This window comes from Branchiostoma belcheri, unplaced genomic scaffold, assembly GCF_001625305.1.
Source record: "Branchiostoma belcheri isolate BF01 breed outbred unplaced genomic scaffold, Haploidv18h27 scaffold62, whole genome shotgun sequence".
Classification (NCBI taxonomy): Eukaryota; Metazoa; Chordata; class Leptocardii; order Amphioxiformes; family Branchiostomatidae; genus Branchiostoma; species Branchiostoma belcheri.
The window spans coordinates 368,976-389,388 of record NW_017804265.1 but is presented as its reverse complement, the minus strand read 5'-3'; the positions used below and the strand labels follow the sequence as shown (position 1 = coordinate 389,388).

Genomic DNA, 20,413 nt, shown 5'->3' with positions numbered 1-20,413 from the left:
GTCCCACGAACTTTGACCTGTACTTTGTGCCACGCCCCCACCTGATGATACATATACTTAGTATTGCGAATATTTATTCAAAGACACGTTTATGACTCTTTTTTAAGCAGCTTATATCAACCCGTATTCAATATTCAGAGGGAAGTAACATTTGACACAGCCATTTTTCTGCCTAGTGTCTGTGTGTTGTTGCTCTGAGCTGCAGTTCTCCTATACTCCGTTAGAGGACGTTTCACTAAATCATATCCAGTACCTTTGGTTATATTTTACCACGGAGGTAAAAATCATGGTTTTACCGAAGTAAAACATACTAGTATTGTTTTTGCTACGTTTTCTCTTCTGAACCAGACTGTCTGTTACCATGGTAACTAGTGTTGGGTTACATCATGTTGCAATTTTGTAGCAGGAGGGATTTAGACTGTCTGCGACCATATATATGAATGTGTTTGAGTAAGAATTAACACAGCAGACCACATGTGAAGGTAAACATTATGCATTTGCTAGTTTTATTCTTCATCATTCTAAGGATTGCTAAAATTAGTCCATTTTACTTGGCCAAGTTATTTGCCATTATCATTTCCCAGACAGCATGAGTTCGAGCTCCTTCTCCTTGTGTCTCACAGCCCTGCTGTTCAGGAACAGCAGCTGTCCCTGGGGCAGGAAGTGGTGCAGAATGGCGGCGACCTTCTCCGGCTTCTGCAGCACCTCGTCAGGCTGGTGCAAAACTCTCAGGTGCAGCTTCAGCAGTTTGAAGATCTGTGACAGCGCGGCCGCGGCTTGCTGTCGGTTCTCGTGGCTGTCACATACCAGCGACAAGCCACAGTTCCCAGCGGTCTGCCAAACAGCGAATGTTTTGGACCCAAACAGCTCTCCCGGCGGCATTTGGAACGTGCCTGTTTGTGGAACGATGGCACCTTCTTCCTGGGAAAGATGTCTCCTGACCTGCAAGAGAACAGTCTTTTTAAAAACATGAGCACTATTGAACTGACAACATATATAACAGAGAAACTGACTTATTAGACCATGCATGTACTAGTAGTATGTGGTTAGATGTTAGAACAAGGAGATCACAAATTCAACATAATGGCGGGGACAAGTGACTTTATATTGCACAGATTGCACAGACACACATATAGAAAGCACACACTCACACACATCCACATACTCACACATGCACACATACACATACACATGTACACACACACACACACAGACACGCACACAAACACACACACACAAACATGTACACACAAACATGTACACACACACAAACACACACATACACAAGCACACATACACACACACATACACATTCTCACAAACACACACACTCTCACACACACTCACACACACACATACATACAGACACACACACAAACACACACACACACGTCACACACACACACACACATACATACAGACACACACACACCCACACAAACACACCCACCTCCTCTCCCACAGGGTCTGATGCTGCACAGTGAAGCTGGAAGGAACACTCCGACTGGACCTGCCGGGCTACAGCAGCCACCTGCTCCTTCTGAAGGCCTCGCGCCGACGTCTGCGGTGCCAGGCTACCCGTCTGGCCGTGCTTGTCCCCATGGGCGTCGCTCCCGTATATCTGGGCGTACAGAATTCTACACGGGCCTGGTGTGACCGTCTGGATTATCAGGGAACGCACCATGGTTGAAGTTCAGTCCAACTTACGCCTTGCGAGACTCACAGTAACGTAACGTTACGCCGTTTCTACGCTTGTAGACATCACTGGACTTGAACTTGAAGCTCCTACCGGTAATTCAGAGTTACTGTGATACTGTTTCAGGTCATCACTATACAGAATTTACGGCATAATTTAGTTGAATATACGCCAGATGAAAATGTTGACACACACTACAATATGGTGGAGAGGCCAAAGGTCATTGAGGGGAAAAGGGTTTACGGAAAAGTCCGGGCTGGCCTACCAGTTTGGCTAGCAGCCTGGCTGTAACTTCAGGCCTCTAGAGGAATGTACTAGAATTACACCTCTTGTGGTCTTGAGTGTGTGGAATTAAGTTTCTCCAAGTAATTTATAATATTGGGTGATTTTCTTTTCATCGCTCAAGGCTACATACAAGACATGCAAACTACAATTAGACATTTCTTTATTCACCATCTCTCTGATACGGAATACCTACATTACACACGCCTCCCAACTGAAGCCAGTCAGTTGAGAACTGATACGTTTGCTGTAGGAATCATGATTTATCAATTCCCTCTTGCAGACGCCATCAACATGTACCTATTACGTCAGTACAGTAGAGGGATTCGGGTTTGGATCACTGCAGGTCCGGTTCCTTTGCGTGGTGCCTCCTGGCGGATCCAGTTGGTACGGTAGCCTCCCTTGAAGCCAACGAGGGCATAGCTCGCTGAAATCAGATCATCAACAACTGTTGCAATCTGGCGTTGGCCTGGTCAAGCTTATCACACCTTTATATCTTTATCGATGAACCATGGACTTAGCTATGCAGTTAGATGGTTGTTTTCCGAAATAATGAAATTACATGTAATTACTCTATCCTTTAGTATGACATCAATGAAAGCAATGTTCAATCTTTGAAACCTCTAAGTTATACATGTGATATATTTATTTATTTCAAATACAACTGTACATTACACTGACTTAAAGGCAGCTGGATTGATATTCGTAAGTCAACAATTATACATACAGATATATATATGTAAATATAGAAACCAATGTGCTCAATATACCGTGCTGAAATGTTATCATTCCTAACGCATGAATTTGCGAACGTTTGCTCTTGAACTTCCCACCTTTAACGGCTATCCCGATCCCAGGCTCTTCTGCTCCGACTTCCATTAGAGCTGCCAGACAGTCCCGGGCGTAACGGATGTGATTCCCGTACAGACTCACAAGCACCACGGAGCTGTGCAGTACAGAGTACATATGGCAACGTATGTTACATACAGGTCCTGTAATATTATCAAATTTGAGTTAAATTGGAGTCAAATTTCACTATGACCACCTTCCAAACACCAGCCACACCCGTAAGACGACATCTAGCCGACCTGGCCGAACACAAGCCAACCACAGCCGACCTTGCCCCCGATCTACTCCTAACCATGGTTGAGGATTTCGGCTGTGCTCGGGAGGCCATATTCTTGCCTCTACCAGGCTTCGGGGGGCGAATGGAAAGAGAACTCGGCCAAATAGAAAGGTAACATGCCGGGTGCGTTAAACTGTACTCTCTAGCAGAGTCAAACCCCCCTGGCATGTTATCTCTCTATTTGGCCCATTTATACTCTTTCCAGCCGCCTCCCGAAGCCTGGTAGAGGCTAGACGGGAGGCCATATTCGGCTAGGTGTGACAGTGGCTTAACGAAAGTTCTCACTTTTTCGGCACGTCATTACGCAGGAAGTTGGCGCACGCTGCGTCTTCTGAGGGATCACGGTTGGTCATGAAGACGGCGTGAGCAGTGACGCTCCCGTCCTGGGCATCCACGATGACAACGTTAAAGCCCCAGGCACCGTTAGAATCGTACGACACTCCGTCCACCTAAACAATGAAGGTTAGACATCCAGGTAATAGTGGGAAATTGTTACCCAAGCACCTGCTGGGTTATGAAAACTGTCAGACGTACTTCAAGCATCATCAGTAGTGACAGTCACTGACGAAAAGTAGTGGATGTCTATCCAGTTGCTCATGTAACAATTCCCTTGCTTTTGGGTAGAATTTATGCCACACTCTCCTAGCATAATCAGCTCGCTGCTATGCATTGACATTGACATTGACAAATACAGACGTACAGTTGACATTCTAAAAATTCCTACCGTGATAGCAGCAGCTGGGCCCGGCAGGTCCATATCACTGTATCCACGGGACACCACAGATACATCAACATAGGCGCCATTTTCCTCCAGGAGAATCGGCTCCTAAGAACAATGAAGCAATAACCAACGATATCTTAAGTTGTCTCTGGTGGAAACACAATCCTGATTTGATGGATCCAAAAGCCAATTTAATTCTTATGATTATTACTGTCACACAAACATTATCCACAACAAGAATTCGGAGATCTCGTACCTCCATCAAATATCTATAGCTGTTGCAAATATTTTGTCTCATTGATTATGGAGGACCATATTTGACCTTGACCTTTGTCTATCTAAGACCTACCCACATGCCAAATACTCACAATCCATAAAGTTATGTTGACCACCAATAAGTGGAACTGCAGACACACACACACACGCACACACACACACACACACACACACACACACACACACACACACACAGGCGCACACACAGAGACCAAAAGCAATACCTCCGTTTTTCGTGGAGGTAAAAATGACACCAAAGACCAATTGTCATACCGATCCTTTTGTACTTACCTTAGCCCCACAGTCATTGCACTGGTGCTGGCTGAGCATCATGGGAAGGCCGGGAGACGGTGACAGGCCATATTTGGGATAGGCTGACGTCATGCAGTTACTGACGTCATTAGATGTCATGGTTGCCTCGATGAAAATGCGTTCACATCCCATGTTGGAACAGTAGCTGTATTCCTTCTCACCAGTCCGGGCGTAGTGGGCTTTAACCTTTACAAAGAGAAGGCTACATAGAAAAGAAAAACATTCACTACTAAGGCCAAATGTACGATATATTAGCATATCTGGGAACTTCCAAATACACCACGTGGCCATGTCTATATCTTGTACTTAGTCTATAAAACTCTAAACGGCTATTCCAAGGTCAGGGTGTACAACAGGGTGTTGTACTTGGGCCAATTTTTAACATTTCCAAAGTTTCACCTTTTTTTCCACTTCGGGTCATCGGGAACAGAACATCAATGCTGATGAATACCTATTGTATCCTTCAAAGATTTGTTTCAAGATTTGGAATGACGTGGCAGTTACTGTTTGATACCATCTGCCTGGAGATTAGTGTAGTTTTCACGTCCTTATTTTATTACGTCTTACCCTGTGCTGTCATCCCAGTAGTAGTTGAACCCGTCGCCCTGTTCCACCTCCGCCAGGTCGGATGCAGGTTCGATCCATTGCCAGTCGGTCTGGGCACCGGTGACGCGGTTCACGATGAGGTACGTCACTCTGAAGGTCGTGCCGGGCGGGTAACACAGACCCAGGCGGACCCAGTTGTCCCTGAGCACAAATATATTAAGAAAACGTTATTCTATATTCTTGCCATCATTTCTGATGAATACTCTGTAATAAAAAGTCAAAACCGGTACTGTTAGCTTCAGCCGTCATCCTTCTGACGAATCTTTGATATCTCTTTGATATCTCTCATATTCCTGCCAATGGTCCATATGTGGTCTAGAGAATGTGAAACGTGGAGTGTATAGAAAATTGAAATGAAACATTATAACGCTAAATACTAATGGTTTATGTACTAATGTATCAAAACAACACTGTGTACCATTGTTCATCTACTGTTAATCACTGTTTCTTGACTTGAGCCCAATTTTCCGTAGCCCCAGTTGTAATAGGAAAAATGGCAATTTGCGAAGCTAATGGATATCCTTGCATCTGTCTACCGCAGAAACGTACTTGTTGAAGTGAGCGGGGTAGATCTTGAACTTCTCCGGGGCCCTGCCGGTCCAGTGTACGGTGTAGGACGTGTCCACGGTGATGACCGGGTTGTGCTTCTGCCTGTTCCCCGGGGATTGGTTCAGCCCCTCCAGCGTGACAGGGTCGGCAGGGTACTCGTCCCGTACCAGGAGCATGGCGTTGGTGCTGGGCTTCTCTACCTCCATGAACAACTAGTTGTCGAGGGAAAAGCACTTCGTTAAGCCCGTCACAGGCACATGCACAAATATGGTCCCCCGACTGGCCCGAACACTAGCCGAGCGCCACCCAGCACCATGGTTAGGAACAGGTGGACGCAAAGTCGGCAGGTGTTCGGCGAAGTGATTGCTATTCGGCTGGTTTAAAATGTTTAAGACATTTGGGGTTGGTCGGAAGGTTCGACCATATGGTTTGCTGGTATTCGGCTGTAACTCAGCAGAATACCAGCCAGCCATCCGGAAGTAAGTCAGTAGTGTTTGGGGCGTGTCCGGGGGTCAAATGTGACTTGAATCGAACTCAAATTCGTTTCGATTAGCATGGAAACGTAGGCTTGGATAAAATCTGGTAAGACTACCCCCCGAAAGTCAGCCAAACCTGGTGTTACAACTTGATGGAATGTTAACCGCACCGTGAAAAAACACTGAGGGGTACAAGTGCCTCACATACAAGGAAGATAACTGACCATTGCATAGTTGCCGCTGCATATCATAGCGTTCCAGTCCGGCCGCTCTACACATCCAGGGTTTTTAGCCAGGTGGTTACCGCTGTAGAAAACATGACTGCCGACATACCCGGTAACGGACCCGTCTTCGTCGTGGAAGGAGCCCATCTTGTCCCCCTCCCGGTTCATCTGACCGAAGTGTCGGTCTCCTGGGGCTCCGAAGTTCACCCTCAGATCCACCTGATATATTGGGAAATAGAGTTCCTTGTTATACCTATAACATAAAATGTTGACGTCACACTTTAGAGAAGCCACGTGACATCTCTCACTAGGGCAGCCTATTGAAGAAGACCAGAGTGACTGGTCGAAAGCTCTAGGTGAGAAGGATCCTTTGTGTTGGAACATAGGTTCTAATAACTTCAGACCAAGTGTGGCCACATAGCAGAGAATATATTTCAAAATCGTACTTCAAGTTGTATCGCTAAACATTGTTTAAAGCTATCTAGTGATGATGCCTCTACTGTTCTTGGTAGGATAAAATAAGTTTTTGAACATCTCAACTTTGATACTTGATGCTATGACTATTTCTTGCTATTTTCGAAAATTTCTGAGCCAATATCCACAAGTTTATCAGTCATTTTGTACCTCTTCAAATTTCGCGTTGATGACTGCGTTGGACACCGCCATTTGAAACTGGTTCTCCAGTTGGAACCCGAGGGCGCTGACCCCAGGTCTGGCCGAGGTCACGCGGAAGTTCCTAAACGTGCAGTTCTCGATCGCCACTGGGCCGTCATAGATCTCAAACCCACGGTATGGGTACTGTCTGAAACATGAATTTTGTTAATTATAATCAGCAACAATAATTTTCATATTTGTAGATCTGAGATCTATAGCTTTTTTGATTCTAGAAAAAACATTTGACAGGGAGGATTCTTTGCTGATATGTTACATTTATATGTTTTATGTAATGCGGTAGTATTAGTACTATTTTCATGGCTAAAATTAGTTCATGTTGCGGTAGTATAAGTAGTATTTTAATGGCTAAAATTAGTTCATGTTGTACTACAATGTTTAGGCTTAGGCTGAGTGTTTTTATGCCATTTTATATTGGACTTTTTTGTACCGGTATCTTTTAGGTAACTACTTGGCAAATGGATACTGCCTGGCCAATTTGTAATTTGACACTTTTTTGCAACCGAAAGTTTTGCTTGGAGATTATTAACTTCTTACCCTCCTTTTGACAGAGTCCTGAATCTCCCGTCAGCCCCCGCGGCCCAGCTGACGTCACGCCCCCGGTCCTTACAGTTCCCCAGATTGTCGCTCTCTCCCACAAACACACAGTTACTGATCACCTGCAGGGCGCCCTCGTCACCGGAACCCATCGGACCGCCCTCGCTAACGTTGCCAGTGAAGAAATCCAAGGTAATGTCGAAATATTAAATGAATGAATGAATGAATGAATGAATGAATGAATGAAGTAAAAGAAACTGATAGAGATTCAGTGGTAAGGAAAAGTAAGAGACGCCCGTCATGATCATATTCATAAATGCACTAATAAAATCACTTAAGACAGAAACTCGTACAGGTTTGAAAGGAATGTATATAGAAATACCTTGCAAACGTCATATCCGTGGTATCTGCAACACTGAAAAATACGCACAAAAACAGTTACTCGAGCAACTATTATGTATATTTGTTCAATTACTACCTAGACGATAAAGCAGTTTTATTATGTCGCATACAAAAAGGTACAGGGACGTTACATATAGCTAGGTGTGCTTAAATATAGCTGTTTGTAGATTGCAGAACTTACGCGCAGTTCTTGACGACGATGTCGCCCCCTCTCAGCCAGCTGGCCTGTCCGGCGTTCTTGTACGAGATGAACCCGTCAAAAACCGCCGGCACGCGGGGCTTGCTGGGATCGGAGTCCACGTGCGGGTGGTATCTGAAACAACGTCACGTGATTACGGTACCAGAATCGAAATAAAATCTAAAACAAAACTAAATCTAAAAGGATTTGAGTTAGCCATTGGGCCTCAACTGATACGATGTTTTGGACCAAAAAGTAAGAAATTGTAATTATTGTAACATTTTAAGTTGGCACACGATGTACGATAGATAGAGGACCTACTTTATATATGTGATCTTGGAGAGGAACTCTGCAGGGTGGCTTGCTGAAGCTTGGGTTGTCTTCACTCCGTTATCCACCATCAGTCCTTGCTGTAAACATGAATCATCAGCTTAGTTCCAACACAAAAATATTACCATTAATTTTCAGTCGAAATCGTTGACCTGTGAACGTACGTAATAGTATAAGTTGATCAGATAGTAGCCGCATGTCTCATTCTTTGCTTTGCTTTACTTATACTTAACTTTCTTTGGCCCTATTTAAGAAACTAGCCTTCCGGCATGATTTTGTAAAGATTATTAAAAAAAGTGCGTGTCAGTACCCTGAAGTTGGAGTGTGCCCTGTTGTTGTAGAATTTTCCCAGCGGCGCATGTTCTGCCTGACCAGGCGGGAGCGTCCCCGCTGACAGACCGGTCGGTTCGTGGTGGAACAGATACCAAATCCCGAAGTGCTGTTGGCCATAGAGGGAACAATATTGACACTGAGCAAGACTATTTCCTGAGAGGGGTGAAAGAGGCTATTTACATGAGGGCCCATCACCCTTCACTCAACCGCGACGGGGGCCGACATCGTCTACCAGATACCTTTGACCCAGTGTTGACGTCACACTTCAAAGAAGCCAAGTGACAAGTCTCCCTGGGTCAGTCTACCGAAGAAGACCAGAGTGACTGGTCAAAAGCTCTAGCTGAGTGAACTTTATGGTGTTGGATCAAAAGTTAGAGGGCAGATATCACTATTAGGTTCGGCCATTGAAGGCTATGGTTAAATACACTAAAACAAGGACGCATAAAATGAAAGCACTTCCCCACATTTCGCGCCCTGCGACAAGGTACGAGACTTACCACGGATCCGGCTGCGACATTGTTGATGAGATTGTTGTTTGGATGGGCGATCCAGAATGTGGAGACGGCCCTACAGACAAGTATTAATATCTGTGATAAGGAAAACGGTTGATATTTGTGATGATTTCTGTCTGTACTCATGTAAAAATGGCCTGAAAACCCCAGGTTTACTGTAAATGACCGCGGGTGACCCCAAATCGAACACGCGTTCGGTTCACCCCAAATCGAACACGAGTTTGGTTTACCCCAAATCGAACACGCGTTCGGTTCGAATTACGTTAGATCGAACATGATTCGGGTGGGACCTGAAGTTAGGCCCAAATTTGACCACCATGTTGACTTACAGACATTCGCTATGCTGGGGTATGTAGTCGCCGTAAACCCCGGTGCGGATCCCTCGGCACATGGCCTCGTCCCTGTCGGTCGGGAGCAGGGCCCCGGGCCGCGTCACCAGCCCGAGGTTGTGGTCCAGGGTGTTTCGCTGCTCTGCGCCGTCCTCCAGGAAGAAACAGTGGCCGAGGGTGTCGTACCCGACTGTATCCTTCACCTGAGGAACAGAATAGCTTCATCTTGTTTTTTTTTTTTTTTCAAATAAAAGACGACAGGAAAGTAAAGACAATCTGCTTCAGTACCATGATAAACCACTAGGGAGCCCCAAAACTAATCATTTTGAGGTCTAATGAAAATTCCTTCATAACTTCTTGAATTAAAAAAAAAAACAACAGAAAAGTGACTAACGTTATACTGAACGGCTCCGCCACAAAGGCGTCGCTAAAATTCTGATGTTTCAAAATATCTGACCATGAGCCCGTGTGTGCCATGTATGGTGACACAGCGGGAGAAACAGTGGTGGATGGACAGTCCGTCCAGGTAGGCAGGCCTGGCGTAACCCCCGAGCTCGTCCACGTCTCCGGCCATGTGGAAGTGGACAGGGTAGCTGCCCAGCACCTGCTGTCCCATCCTCGTGATCTCCACGCCAGACAGGTGCACATTGGTGAAACCTCCTACTACCTGCAACGGAAGGATTCAATCTGATGGTACATTTGTAGACTCCACTAGGCACTTGCAACATGATGTAACCCAACACCAGTTACCATGGTGACAGACGTCTGGTCCGGGTCATTGACTTTATTTGTTTGGAACGGAAGAAGAGGAAGAGGAAGAAACTGAGCAAAAACAATGTTTTCCTTCCGTAAACAAACATCCAATGATTGAGAAAATACGAACTTTTTAAGTATTTCTACCTTAAGATGACCTCCAAACGTGTCGTAGTCGAAGTACTGGCAGAAGTTGTTGCCATAGCAACTGTCCTCCGTCTCAGCCGTGATGACGACATTCCTGGTCAGGAGCCCGACCTCACCGCGCATGTCCACACCGCCCGAGATCTCGCCGAAATGGGTGTACTTTGGTTTGCCTGGGAAACAATATAATTATTTTACAGTTCCGACATCGTTATTAACTTTTTGGTAACCCCTCTCAGGAGTGCTTAAGAATTCATACGAATTTTACGGAATTCATACGAATTTTACTGAATACATACGATCCGTTACTCGGAAACATACGATCTGTACTAATTTAGTCATCCAGGCGCAGGTTACCAAATTAGTAAGGATTGTGTGTTTCATTGTAAAGGATCGTATGTATTTCATAAAATTCGTATGGATTCCGTAAAATTCGTATGAATTCTTTGGCACACCTGTCTTTGGGCGGATCCTTATTTCAGATATTTCCGATATATTTCAGAAATGAGACGAAGCTACATGTACTAAGAGATTTCACCTGCGAGTTTGACCTGGTGGGTGGAGCACTCCTGGCAGTTCACCAGTTGGAACTCCTCCGCCTGCTCCATGTTGTAATCCGTGCTCGCCAACACGATACGGTCCCCGGGCTGCCAGGAAGTGACGTCATCCTTCAAGCTGATGACTGTATCCGGTGACACAGCGTCTACAGACATCTCCAAGTGCTTTTGACCTGAGGAAGAAAAACGACAACTAGAAAGGTAACATTTGCAAGGCAAATGCATAATGTTTACCTTCGCATATGGTCTGCTCTGGTAATTCGTACTCAAACACATTCACATATATAGTGACAGGAGTCTAAATCCCTCCTACTATAATATTGCAATATTATGTAACCCAACTCTGGTTACCACGGTGACAGACGGTCTGGTTCAGGTCATTGACCTACAGTTTTATTCACTTACCATTGGCCCACCAGCTGGCAGCGCTAACCCTGAACTCTACCCCGTCACTTGTCGTGAAGACCTTGTCAGCTGTCGCCGGAGTGTCTTCCGTTACTAGGGAAAGGAATGTACTTCATATATAATTCAAACCTTGTTAATTGTAAATTACCATCAACGGGTAAAGCAAAGAATTTGTACTGTCGAGATACACGTATGTTTATCATCAGAAGTGATATGCCAGATGACGTTGACCAACCAGCAGACCGTAATTCCATTGACCAGCCAACAGGTGGTTGGTTATCGAAATAACCGACCTCTTGTTCGTTCCATTATGCTAGCCGACCTGGTGTGTATATGTGTGCATTTTTTTCGATTTAATTACAAGAAAAGTCTACATCTATGAAAGTGCATTATGTAGTATTTTTGTACCTGAGTACATGACTGTGTCTTCCACGGCTGAGTTTGGGTCTCCCTTGACAGCCACAAATGCCCAATATTGTCTATGGAAAGAACAGACTTGATGAGAACGATGAGAAAGAAAATACTAGCAACAATGAATATGTACAACACGTCACAGAGGAAAGTATAGACAAAAGATACATGGTGAGTCTAAATCCCTCCTACTATAAAATTGCAACATTATGTAACACAACATAGTGAGAGACAGTCTGGTTCAGGTCATTCACCACGTCAGAGGCCAGTGTTTGGAACGGAAGAAGAAGAAACCGAGCAAAAACAACATGTTTCCCACCGGTAAATATAAAAACATGAATGTCAGCGGACAGATACCGACCTGAACCCCAGTGTGTGGATGACGTTACTCCCAAGCGCTGCGATGGCGTTTTTGGCGGCGGTGTTCAGTTTTTCCGACCCTTCAGCTAACACACCCATGGACACTATGAACCTACATGGCGGAACAAAACAAAGTGATGTGATGAACAACGGCCGATTTTCGTAAATCTAAGCGTGTAGGTCATGCTTAGACAGAGATGTAACCAATGAGATGCATAGTATGCAAATAATGAATTAATTTGCATAATTGATAAGGAAATTCCATAGGTCCCTTGTTTTACATATTTAAAGATCACTTTAATATCTAAAAATATCCAAGTATGAATCAGCTAGACCCACGCACCCGTCCGGTATTTTGTCCAGAAAGTTGACCAGACGGTCACTCTCTGCCCAGTCCAGGTAAGTGTCGAACGACCCATAGTCCACCCTAGCTGCCGTGGCCGGGTCCACTACCAGCACGCTGATGCCGCGTTCAGCCCTGGTGGAACAGTCTTCCCACCGCTCATGGGCGCTGAAAGAGCCGTAGGGAAGTCCTCCTGTAGAAACGAGAAGGGACACTGTCATACTTTGGACTTTAAAGAGACATCATGCAACATTTTTGCGCCGAAAATTGAAAAGTAAAATATTCTATAAACAAATATTCGTCTCATTGCAATTTCCACATTTCAACATATTCGTACTATTATATCAAATACCCTCTATCCTTCCTCAATATGAATGACCCACTACTCATTTGGTCACGTGACTAACGATTTATACAGGATTTTTCACTTGTAATGCCCTGAAAACCAGGTAAATGAAAGTTCAGTTTCCTATCGACTTTTCCCTGCTACAGTGACTTACCTTCTCCCACAGTCTTGGCGAGTTGGGTCCACGACAGTTTCCTCTGACCGTGAACTTCCAACGTCCCTCCGGGTTCGACTCCGACGAACTTCCGACCGAACCTCGGGTCCTCGGCGCCTTCGTCAGAGCGCCCGAAGAGGACGATCGTCGCCTTCGCGCGGTATCGGCAACTTTCGGAACCCACGTGCAGCTCGCCGGCGGCTCCGACAAGAATGCTCCTCGCTCGAAGGGTGATGTCATTTCCGTTGTCGGCAAAAACTAGCTTCCCTAGAAATTAAATAGAACTAGAACGGTAACATCTGCTAAGCAAATGCATAAAGTTTACCTTCGCATATGGTCTGCTCTGTTAATTCAAACACATTCACATATATGGTGACTGAAGTCAAAATCTCTCCTACTATAAAATTGCAACATTGTGTAAACCAACACCAGTTACCATGGTGACAGACGGTCTGGTTCAGGTCATTGACCAGGTCAGTGTTTGGAACGGAAGAGGAAACAGAGCAAAAACAGAGACGAACATACGTAGCTACGACTTACCTCCCCTTATCTCCAAACTTTCAAAAGTTGCCGAACCAATCAGAAGGTAGTTTTGCCCAGAGGAAATGACGACACGAGCTGTTTCGTCATGTCCGGGGTCCCAGGGTGTCAAACTTGCGTCAGCGTCCGGACAGCCTCATATATAAACGAGATTAATTCTGTTGATTCAAACTTAATGCTACATACATATTTAGTGTTAAACATTGACAATAGGATACAAATGATCTTAAGTTTGTATTGTAGTGTGTGCAGTTGTAATGTGTTCTATTACTTTTACTGCAAATGAAAATTCGTAGTGTAACTTAGTGAAATGGTAACTTTTATAGTATAGCTCGAAAAATGAAAGGACAATACGTTTTAGCACGTAATAGTAATTAGTAGATTGTTTGGAAAAGAAAAAGGTAAAAGAAAGGACATTATATAATTTATATTTGTATAAATTGTCTTCATGAATTATTATTATACTAATATATTTATATAATATCATTATATAATGTCCTTGGGACAAGTAACAGCCGGTGTACATATATTTGAATATATGAATTACGTTCAATGTACTACATAAGCTTAGTGACACAATCGGCGAGGTTACACCAAACCCTAACGTTTTACTCTAATAGTCGGCGAAAACTTCGATATCATACAATAAAATACGTTACGATACAATATGCTATACAATACATATACAATACAATAATGCCCTCTCGCCTAGACTTGGTAATCATGGCACTTACCCACATACCCTAACACCATGTCCAACATGCCCAACAGGGCGATGATAGTTCCTAGTGCCTCCATTTCGGGGCACTACTGAATGGAACACCTGTATGGGCCCTAACCTTTGTAGGGGATACTTGGCAAAGGCCTGGACAGATGGTTCAATTCTCACCAATATATATATGCGTATGTTTGTATCCACAGACACTTTGTTGATATCCACTCTATATTTGAAAACGTGATATTTATTCAGAGATAGGACAAAATGTAGGACAGAGCTTTATCACGTCGACCGTAAGGCTAAGGGGAGTTTATTTAGTCTTACTCGGGCGGGCGGGAGTTTTGATACTGCGTTTTGTAGGATTTTTAACGCGTTCTTTTGCCGGCCATCCTAGAACCAGCAGCGAGAGAAGGTTTGTATCTGAATATCAGAACAGTCAAGTTTATTGCGCAACAATTGCATTGAATACAATGTATGGCAAATAACACTTAATAACTATAAACTATTTCTACTAGTGTACTAACCTAAAACAAAAACTCCCACCCGCCCGGAAACCTGCACAGGGGGCTAGACGCGCGCAACCATGCGGTCACAGTTCGATGCATAACGTTAACGATCGAACAGAATTCCCGAAAGTAAACAAAAGATCATCGTTGAAGCTACACAACATCAAGTGGCGCTAACGTCTTTCATAGAGCCCCGGATCGGCTGTGTTATTAAATACAGCAGAGTTCGCACCATGTGTTCAGAGAAAATGATCCCTACGTATACTTTAGACTTGGACAATAGACAGCACAGTGTACCCTCGCCTGAGGAAATATGTCAGCAACTGGAGGAGGCATTGGAAGACTTTCATCTAGAGATGAAGCTCGGAGGGTTTTCGGAGCGGTGGTTGAAAGATCTAGCCAGTCTGTGGTTCGAGAAAGACGACTTGAAACTCGGCGGTTTGTCCTCAGAACCCGGAGAAAACTCCTCCAGTCTTCCGTACAGGTGTTACAGGTGCTTACGTACTTTACTTACTGCCCGGGCATGTAGGGCTAGCCTCTACCAGGCTTCGAGAGGCGTCAGGCTCATTTTCTTGCTCTGTATTAAAGCCTACCTGGGTTCATAATAACAATCAGGGATTAAAAGATCAACGTCGTTACGCCGCAAAAATGTTTAGGAAAACTGCGCACTCCTAGGCTCTGAGTTGGCGAAATAGCGCGACGCTAGTATGTTGAAAGTTATCGAAAATGACAAACTAGATGAGAAAATTTCAATTATTTTCAGTTTTGGCGCAAAAATCTTACATAATATCACTTTAAGTCATTCGGGTCTTTTCTCAGCACAGGTGTGACAAAGTCGTACGGGACTACCTGTCCTTAGCGAAGCACGTGTTGGTGTATCATGAGGAGGACTGTCCGAAGGTGCTGGAGCACACGTGCGAGGTGTGCCGCAAAGTGTGCCGGTCTGCGGCAGGACTGGCCTCGCATAGGAGACAGAGACACTGCGCTAGGACAGGGCCCGATCTGGGGACGCAACGGGACAGGGCTCGAGCTGGGGACGCAACGGGACAGGGCTCGAGCTGGGGACGCAACGGGACAGGGCCCGAACTCACGGGGGACGCAACGGGACAAGGCGAACTGGGGACAGAGACGCAACGGGACAAGCCCCGAACTGGGGACAGAGACACTTCAGCGGGACAGGGCCCGAGCTTGGGACGGGGCGGGTGGACAATTCCGCTGAATGATGTATAAGCTCTTTATGATACCCACATACCGGGGTATATGTCGTGGGGCTATTTACTTGGATGTTAACGACTAAAAGATGAAAAGAAATAGAGCAGGCGGGAAGATGAGAATGATTCTGAATACTGTACGTAATATACTAACGTTAACGTTAGTATTCTTTACTTTGGAAGGCATCGCAAAAACAATAGTATCTGTAGGATTTACTTTAAATTTGTAAAGAAGCTTAAAACATCATTCATGCTTTTTAAGCTCCTTCACTTTACATTACAATATTGAAGATCCTATATTCTCCACTACAACCACAGATAGGAAATTCAAATCAATGTACGTACGTGTGTTTAGTCTTTTCTTCAACCTTTATGACCATGGATTTGATAATGATAACTTTGTTTTATTCGCAGTTTTCGGGTTTCCAGAGGATGTCATCCAGATAATCAAATCAACATGGCCTTATTCAAACAAAAATGGCTGTGAATAGTTTCTTGTGGCGAAGTTCTGCCGATGTCTACCATGCCGATGCGCTATGCACAATGCATTACGAGTTTAGCACAGGCGCAGTACGTTCTGCCGATGCGCTGATTTATTTTTTACTAGTTGGTACAAGCTTTGTACCTATGGTCTTTCGTACTAGCAGACTGCCGTAGAAACTTCTGCTGCGTTATTCTGTCGCTGTCTAATGATGCCTTCAATCCTTCATAGACAGTGAGAGGTAAGTACACATACGCGCAGACGTCCCAGGACATGGGTTCGTGTCTGTTTTGATTCATAGAGGCTGGAACAAACGACGTAAACTCGGCAAAATACAAACAGACAAGATGGCGGCGCCCATGTAGCCCCCCTCCCCCACCTCAAATTAAATGTCTGTTACGCACTTTTAGTGATTTCACGATAAATTTCGGCTCAGAATCAACGACAGGATATTTGTTGTTTAAAATGATAACGTGTCCATACAAGTTGACGAACATAAACAGGTCTTGGGGGAGGACACGAAGGTAACTGTTAGACTTAGAGGTGCATGAAGGGGGAGGGGCGGGGAGTGAAGGGGGAGGGGGGTGTTCTTTCGCAGGGAAACACAGACACATCAACTTGAAGATCAACTCTATCGTTACATAATTGTTCAGTCTGTTAACTGTCAAGATATTCTTTTCACATCTCCCAATAAAGAGGGTCTGCAAGCGTTACGTGCAATTTAATTCACCATCGAGCTAGGTTTACACATAACTCAACAATGACTGAATGAGTACAACCCCCCTAGCGACTTGTTATGGTACTCCAATGGAACTTCCGGTTGTAAGAAATAATTAGGAGAGTAGAAACCGAAAGACACTGGTCTCGGGCCTGGTCTCGGGCCGGGAATCAAACCCATGCCAAACGCGGGCACCAGCTCATAACCATTCGGCTGAAAGGTCTACACCCGCCAGACAAATCAGTTGGTAGTGCCTATAAACCCCCCCACTGTTAACACGGGTTTTATACCTCCTGACTGGATATGCTATGGTCACAAACCTTGGTTACAAAGTTTAGGTGGTAGCACTGGTAGGTAGCTCTAATGTGCTCAGAAAGAAGTGACAGGAGTTTAAGCCCCCTAGCTGCTTGTTCTGAAACTGCAGGAGCATTTCTTGAAAAAAAAAAATTGGAGGATGATCATAGTCCATTTGTCGAAGTAAAACATCTGTACTGATACCTGTACCAGATGTTACGTTTAGATACATAGCATTAGTAGAGAAATAATTCAATCTTTATTGTGAAGAGAAGGTCAAATTGGGAATTTTTACTTCGTGACAGATTTACTATCAAAGGGACTGCGAGCAACCGCAAAGCCGATCCAGACCCTCCAACGTTCTGCCTCAATATTAGCTCCAGACCCTCCTCTCACCCCACCATGCAGACATTTGGGCGACATTAGGACCAATCTGAACCCACAGTAATAAGTTCAAGTGTGGAGACTGGGAAATCTCCAGGGGTTCCTCGGTAGTGTGTTGTTCTTTTGAAATAGTCCCAGTATGAAAGTCAGAAATGAATTAGCTGAAATTGGCTGGATGGAACTTAAATGAGAACTTGTCTCTGTTACAGTGGAGCTGCTGACCCATTCTGGTGTGGCAGAGTTAGTAAGTCACAAGGTTGGAAAGGACTCAACCTGCATTACAACTTCAGGCACGAATTGCACATGTCCATGCCTGTAGTAATCTCCAAGCAGATCCTTTATTTGGTGGCAATTGCAAGACAGTATCCTCTGGCCAATTGATACTAGTAGTAATACTGTCTTGTCACCGAAGAATCTGCATGCAGATTAGCCCTTTGATTTTTGAACCATTGTCATTGCTGGTACATGTATTGAAAATCTGTTGCTTTTTCTCACAAAATGAGATGGTGTAAATTGATGTAATCGTGCAGTTAAGGTGTGAAGGAAATCTACATTTTCATTTTTTAACAAGTTTTCTCACTGCAAAGCAACCTAAGGCCTAGGGCTACTTTTAGGCACTGAACCGAGGCAGCGTTTCTTCTCCATAAGTCAGAAACATCAACTTCTAAAGGCATTGGTTGGACTGAGACTGACTTACTCTGTTTTGACATATAGTTATTAGATTGTTCAAACTTCAAAGCATAATTATTACCACTAGTAGTCAAGGCCAAGTACAATTAGCCTTTGTACAGGAATCTTTCATCCCCCTGGCCAAAGATTCAAAGCTGATCAGTGGAGAGAACCCATCTTATGAAGGGGGGCCCACAAGCCCTTTTCCGTAGAGTGTAATCGGCCGTTTCAATTCTACGTAGAACGTAGATGAACCCCTCTAATTCATCTAGCATAATTGGGTCATTTTGCATAGAGCGTATTCGCCGTTTTAATTCTACGTAATGCGTTGTAGCCAGGACCCCCCATGCAGGCCCCCATGAATAGGCTACATGGTAACAGGTGATAACAACATGTGGTAGAAATGATAAGAATCTAATAGATGTTATAATGTATTAAACCTACGAACAGATAGGCATTGATAGATGCTAGTAATGAAAAAAAAAGTTATGGTTAGAATTGTTCCTTGGCCAGAAATCTTATTACCCCAATAGGCCCAGCCTGGTCTTCCTACATGTGTTTTAGATCAAGGTTGATCAGATACAGATCCACTGTGTGTGTATTACTTGAATTTGTGCATCCCATGTGTTCTTGATTCTAATTGGTCACACAAAGGGCTAAATATATTGAACTGGACTCTTCAATGTATGTTTAATAGTTAAAGAACTTTCTTTACGTGCTGATTTTATCTGTCAAAAATCACGGATTGTTCAAAAATTTGTCCATCGATCATGAGCAGCAAAGTTCCTACAAATGACTAAAGAGGAACACTGGCTAGAACACTGTAGATAGTCTCTATCAGTTCATGTAGCATGGTTGATTGATAGTATGTATTAGTCAGTAGATTATCACATATCAGACTTGTCCCTGATTTACCTCTGCCTGTCCTTATAGTGTTGGGTCTTCAGATCAACTCCAGGTGTCCACTGACATAAATCAGTACTAAATAGGCCAGTGATGTATATCAGTGTTAGAAATACCCACCTGCAGTCTGCATTTTGCAGAGACATTTTCAATATTGCAGAAGAAAAATTAAGCAACTTGCAATTTTGCAGACTGAAAAAATCAGACTGGGGGTTCAATGGTGTTTAAGAGCTTTTGTGTTAACTACGGACTCTATTATGTAACAATTTTGCTGGAAAATTTTTTTTATTCAAACTCAAGAAAAATTCTTGTGATTGTAATTTTCAGAAAACAGCCCACATGAGGCACACTCAGTTTGTGGTGCCACCACAAACTACCACAAATGTAAACAAACATGGCCACAAATGTAAACAAACACTTGTTAGGCTTCATATTTTGGCACCTACACTTCCTGAAGGCACTTGCAGGCACCTCCTGAGGTAGGGTTGATTCAATTGACTTTGTAAAGAAATGACCAGACTTTTTATATTGTCCTAATGTATTGTTACATAATGTGGCTTGAAGTTCATAGTGTAATTCTACAATAGTGCAGGTGTAGGTATGGGGTGATAGAACTCTTTAGTTCTTGATGTTGAAGTTTGTTGTGATAAGAATAGATGTGAACTGTCTGGTCTGATTCTCTTCACCTTGTACACTGACCCAGTGGTGTCCACAAGATTCCCATCTATCAAGTCCATTCCACGCTGCTGTTGATATGAGCTGACACACCCCTGTAGCGCCGGGCACATAGTCGGCATTCTGACACAGGCAGCACCTGAAAATGACCTAATTTAGCTCACCCTGCTGCAGGTCAGGCTGGTGGTTTGAGTTAAGTCTTGGCAGGAGGATCGGAGTTTCCCATCAGTATATGATCATGATGCTTCCCACCACTTCTCAAGATATATGCACAAAGACC

General features: G+C 44.1%; 2 protein-coding genes across 2 annotated transcripts; both read right to left on the bottom strand.

Annotated features, from left to right (window-relative positions):
- Window positions 1-501: 501 nt before the first annotated feature.
- On the bottom strand, window positions 502-1,898 carry LOC109483061 (AP-5 complex subunit sigma-1-like). The gene is made up of 2 exons (XM_019786017.1): window positions 1,451-1,898; window positions 502-942 (listed from the first exon to the last, which is right to left on the bottom strand). The coding sequence occupies exons 1-2, from the start codon at window positions 1,682-1,684 to the stop codon at window positions 574-576; spliced, it is 603 nt and encodes a 200-aa protein (XP_019641576.1). The 5' UTR covers window positions 1,685-1,898; the 3' UTR covers window positions 502-573.
- Window positions 1,899-2,286: 388 nt separating this feature from the next.
- Window positions 2,287-14,372, bottom strand: LOC109483020 (transmembrane protein 2-like). Its single transcript, XM_019785976.1, has 26 exons — window positions 14,309-14,372; window positions 13,575-13,709; window positions 13,035-13,301; window positions 12,535-12,727; window positions 12,193-12,303; window positions 11,829-11,899; window positions 11,421-11,513; window positions 10,997-11,188; window positions 10,462-10,631; window positions 10,019-10,228; window positions 9,562-9,764; window positions 9,218-9,287; window positions 8,698-8,826; window positions 8,379-8,467; window positions 8,061-8,192; window positions 7,860-7,892; window positions 7,478-7,642; window positions 6,893-7,070; window positions 6,269-6,487; window positions 5,569-5,780; window positions 4,981-5,160; window positions 4,393-4,615; window positions 3,829-3,930; window positions 3,390-3,553; window positions 2,812-2,924; window positions 2,287-2,405 (listed from the first exon to the last, which is right to left on the bottom strand). Exons 1-26 carry the CDS (start codon window positions 14,370-14,372, stop codon window positions 2,287-2,289), a joined length of 3,837 nt encoding a protein of 1,278 aa, XP_019641535.1.
- Between the last annotated feature and the right edge of the window lie 6,041 nt (window positions 14,373-20,413).

Bases quoted from the DNA above. Each gene is read 5' to 3' on its own strand.
- LOC109483061 (XM_019786017.1), bottom strand. From the start codon at position 1,684: ATGGTGCGTTCCCTGATAATCCAGACGGTCACACCAGGCCCGTGTAGA. The intron at 943-1,450 runs GTGGGTGTGTTT...GTTCTCTTGCAG, and splicing joins CAGACCCTGTGGGAGAGGAG to GTCAGGAGACATCTTTCCCA.
- LOC109483020 (XM_019785976.1), bottom strand. From the start codon at position 14,372: ATGGAGGCACTAGGAACTATCATCGCCCTGTTGGGCATGTTGGACATG. The intron at 11,514-11,828 runs GTACAAAAATAC...TCCTTTCCCTAG, and splicing joins AGACACAGTCATGTACTCAG to TAACGGAAGACACTCCGGCG. The intron at 8,827-9,217 runs GTAAGTCTCGTA...TATGGCCAACAG, and splicing joins ATGTCGCAGCCGGATCCGTG to CACTTCGGGATTTGGTATCT.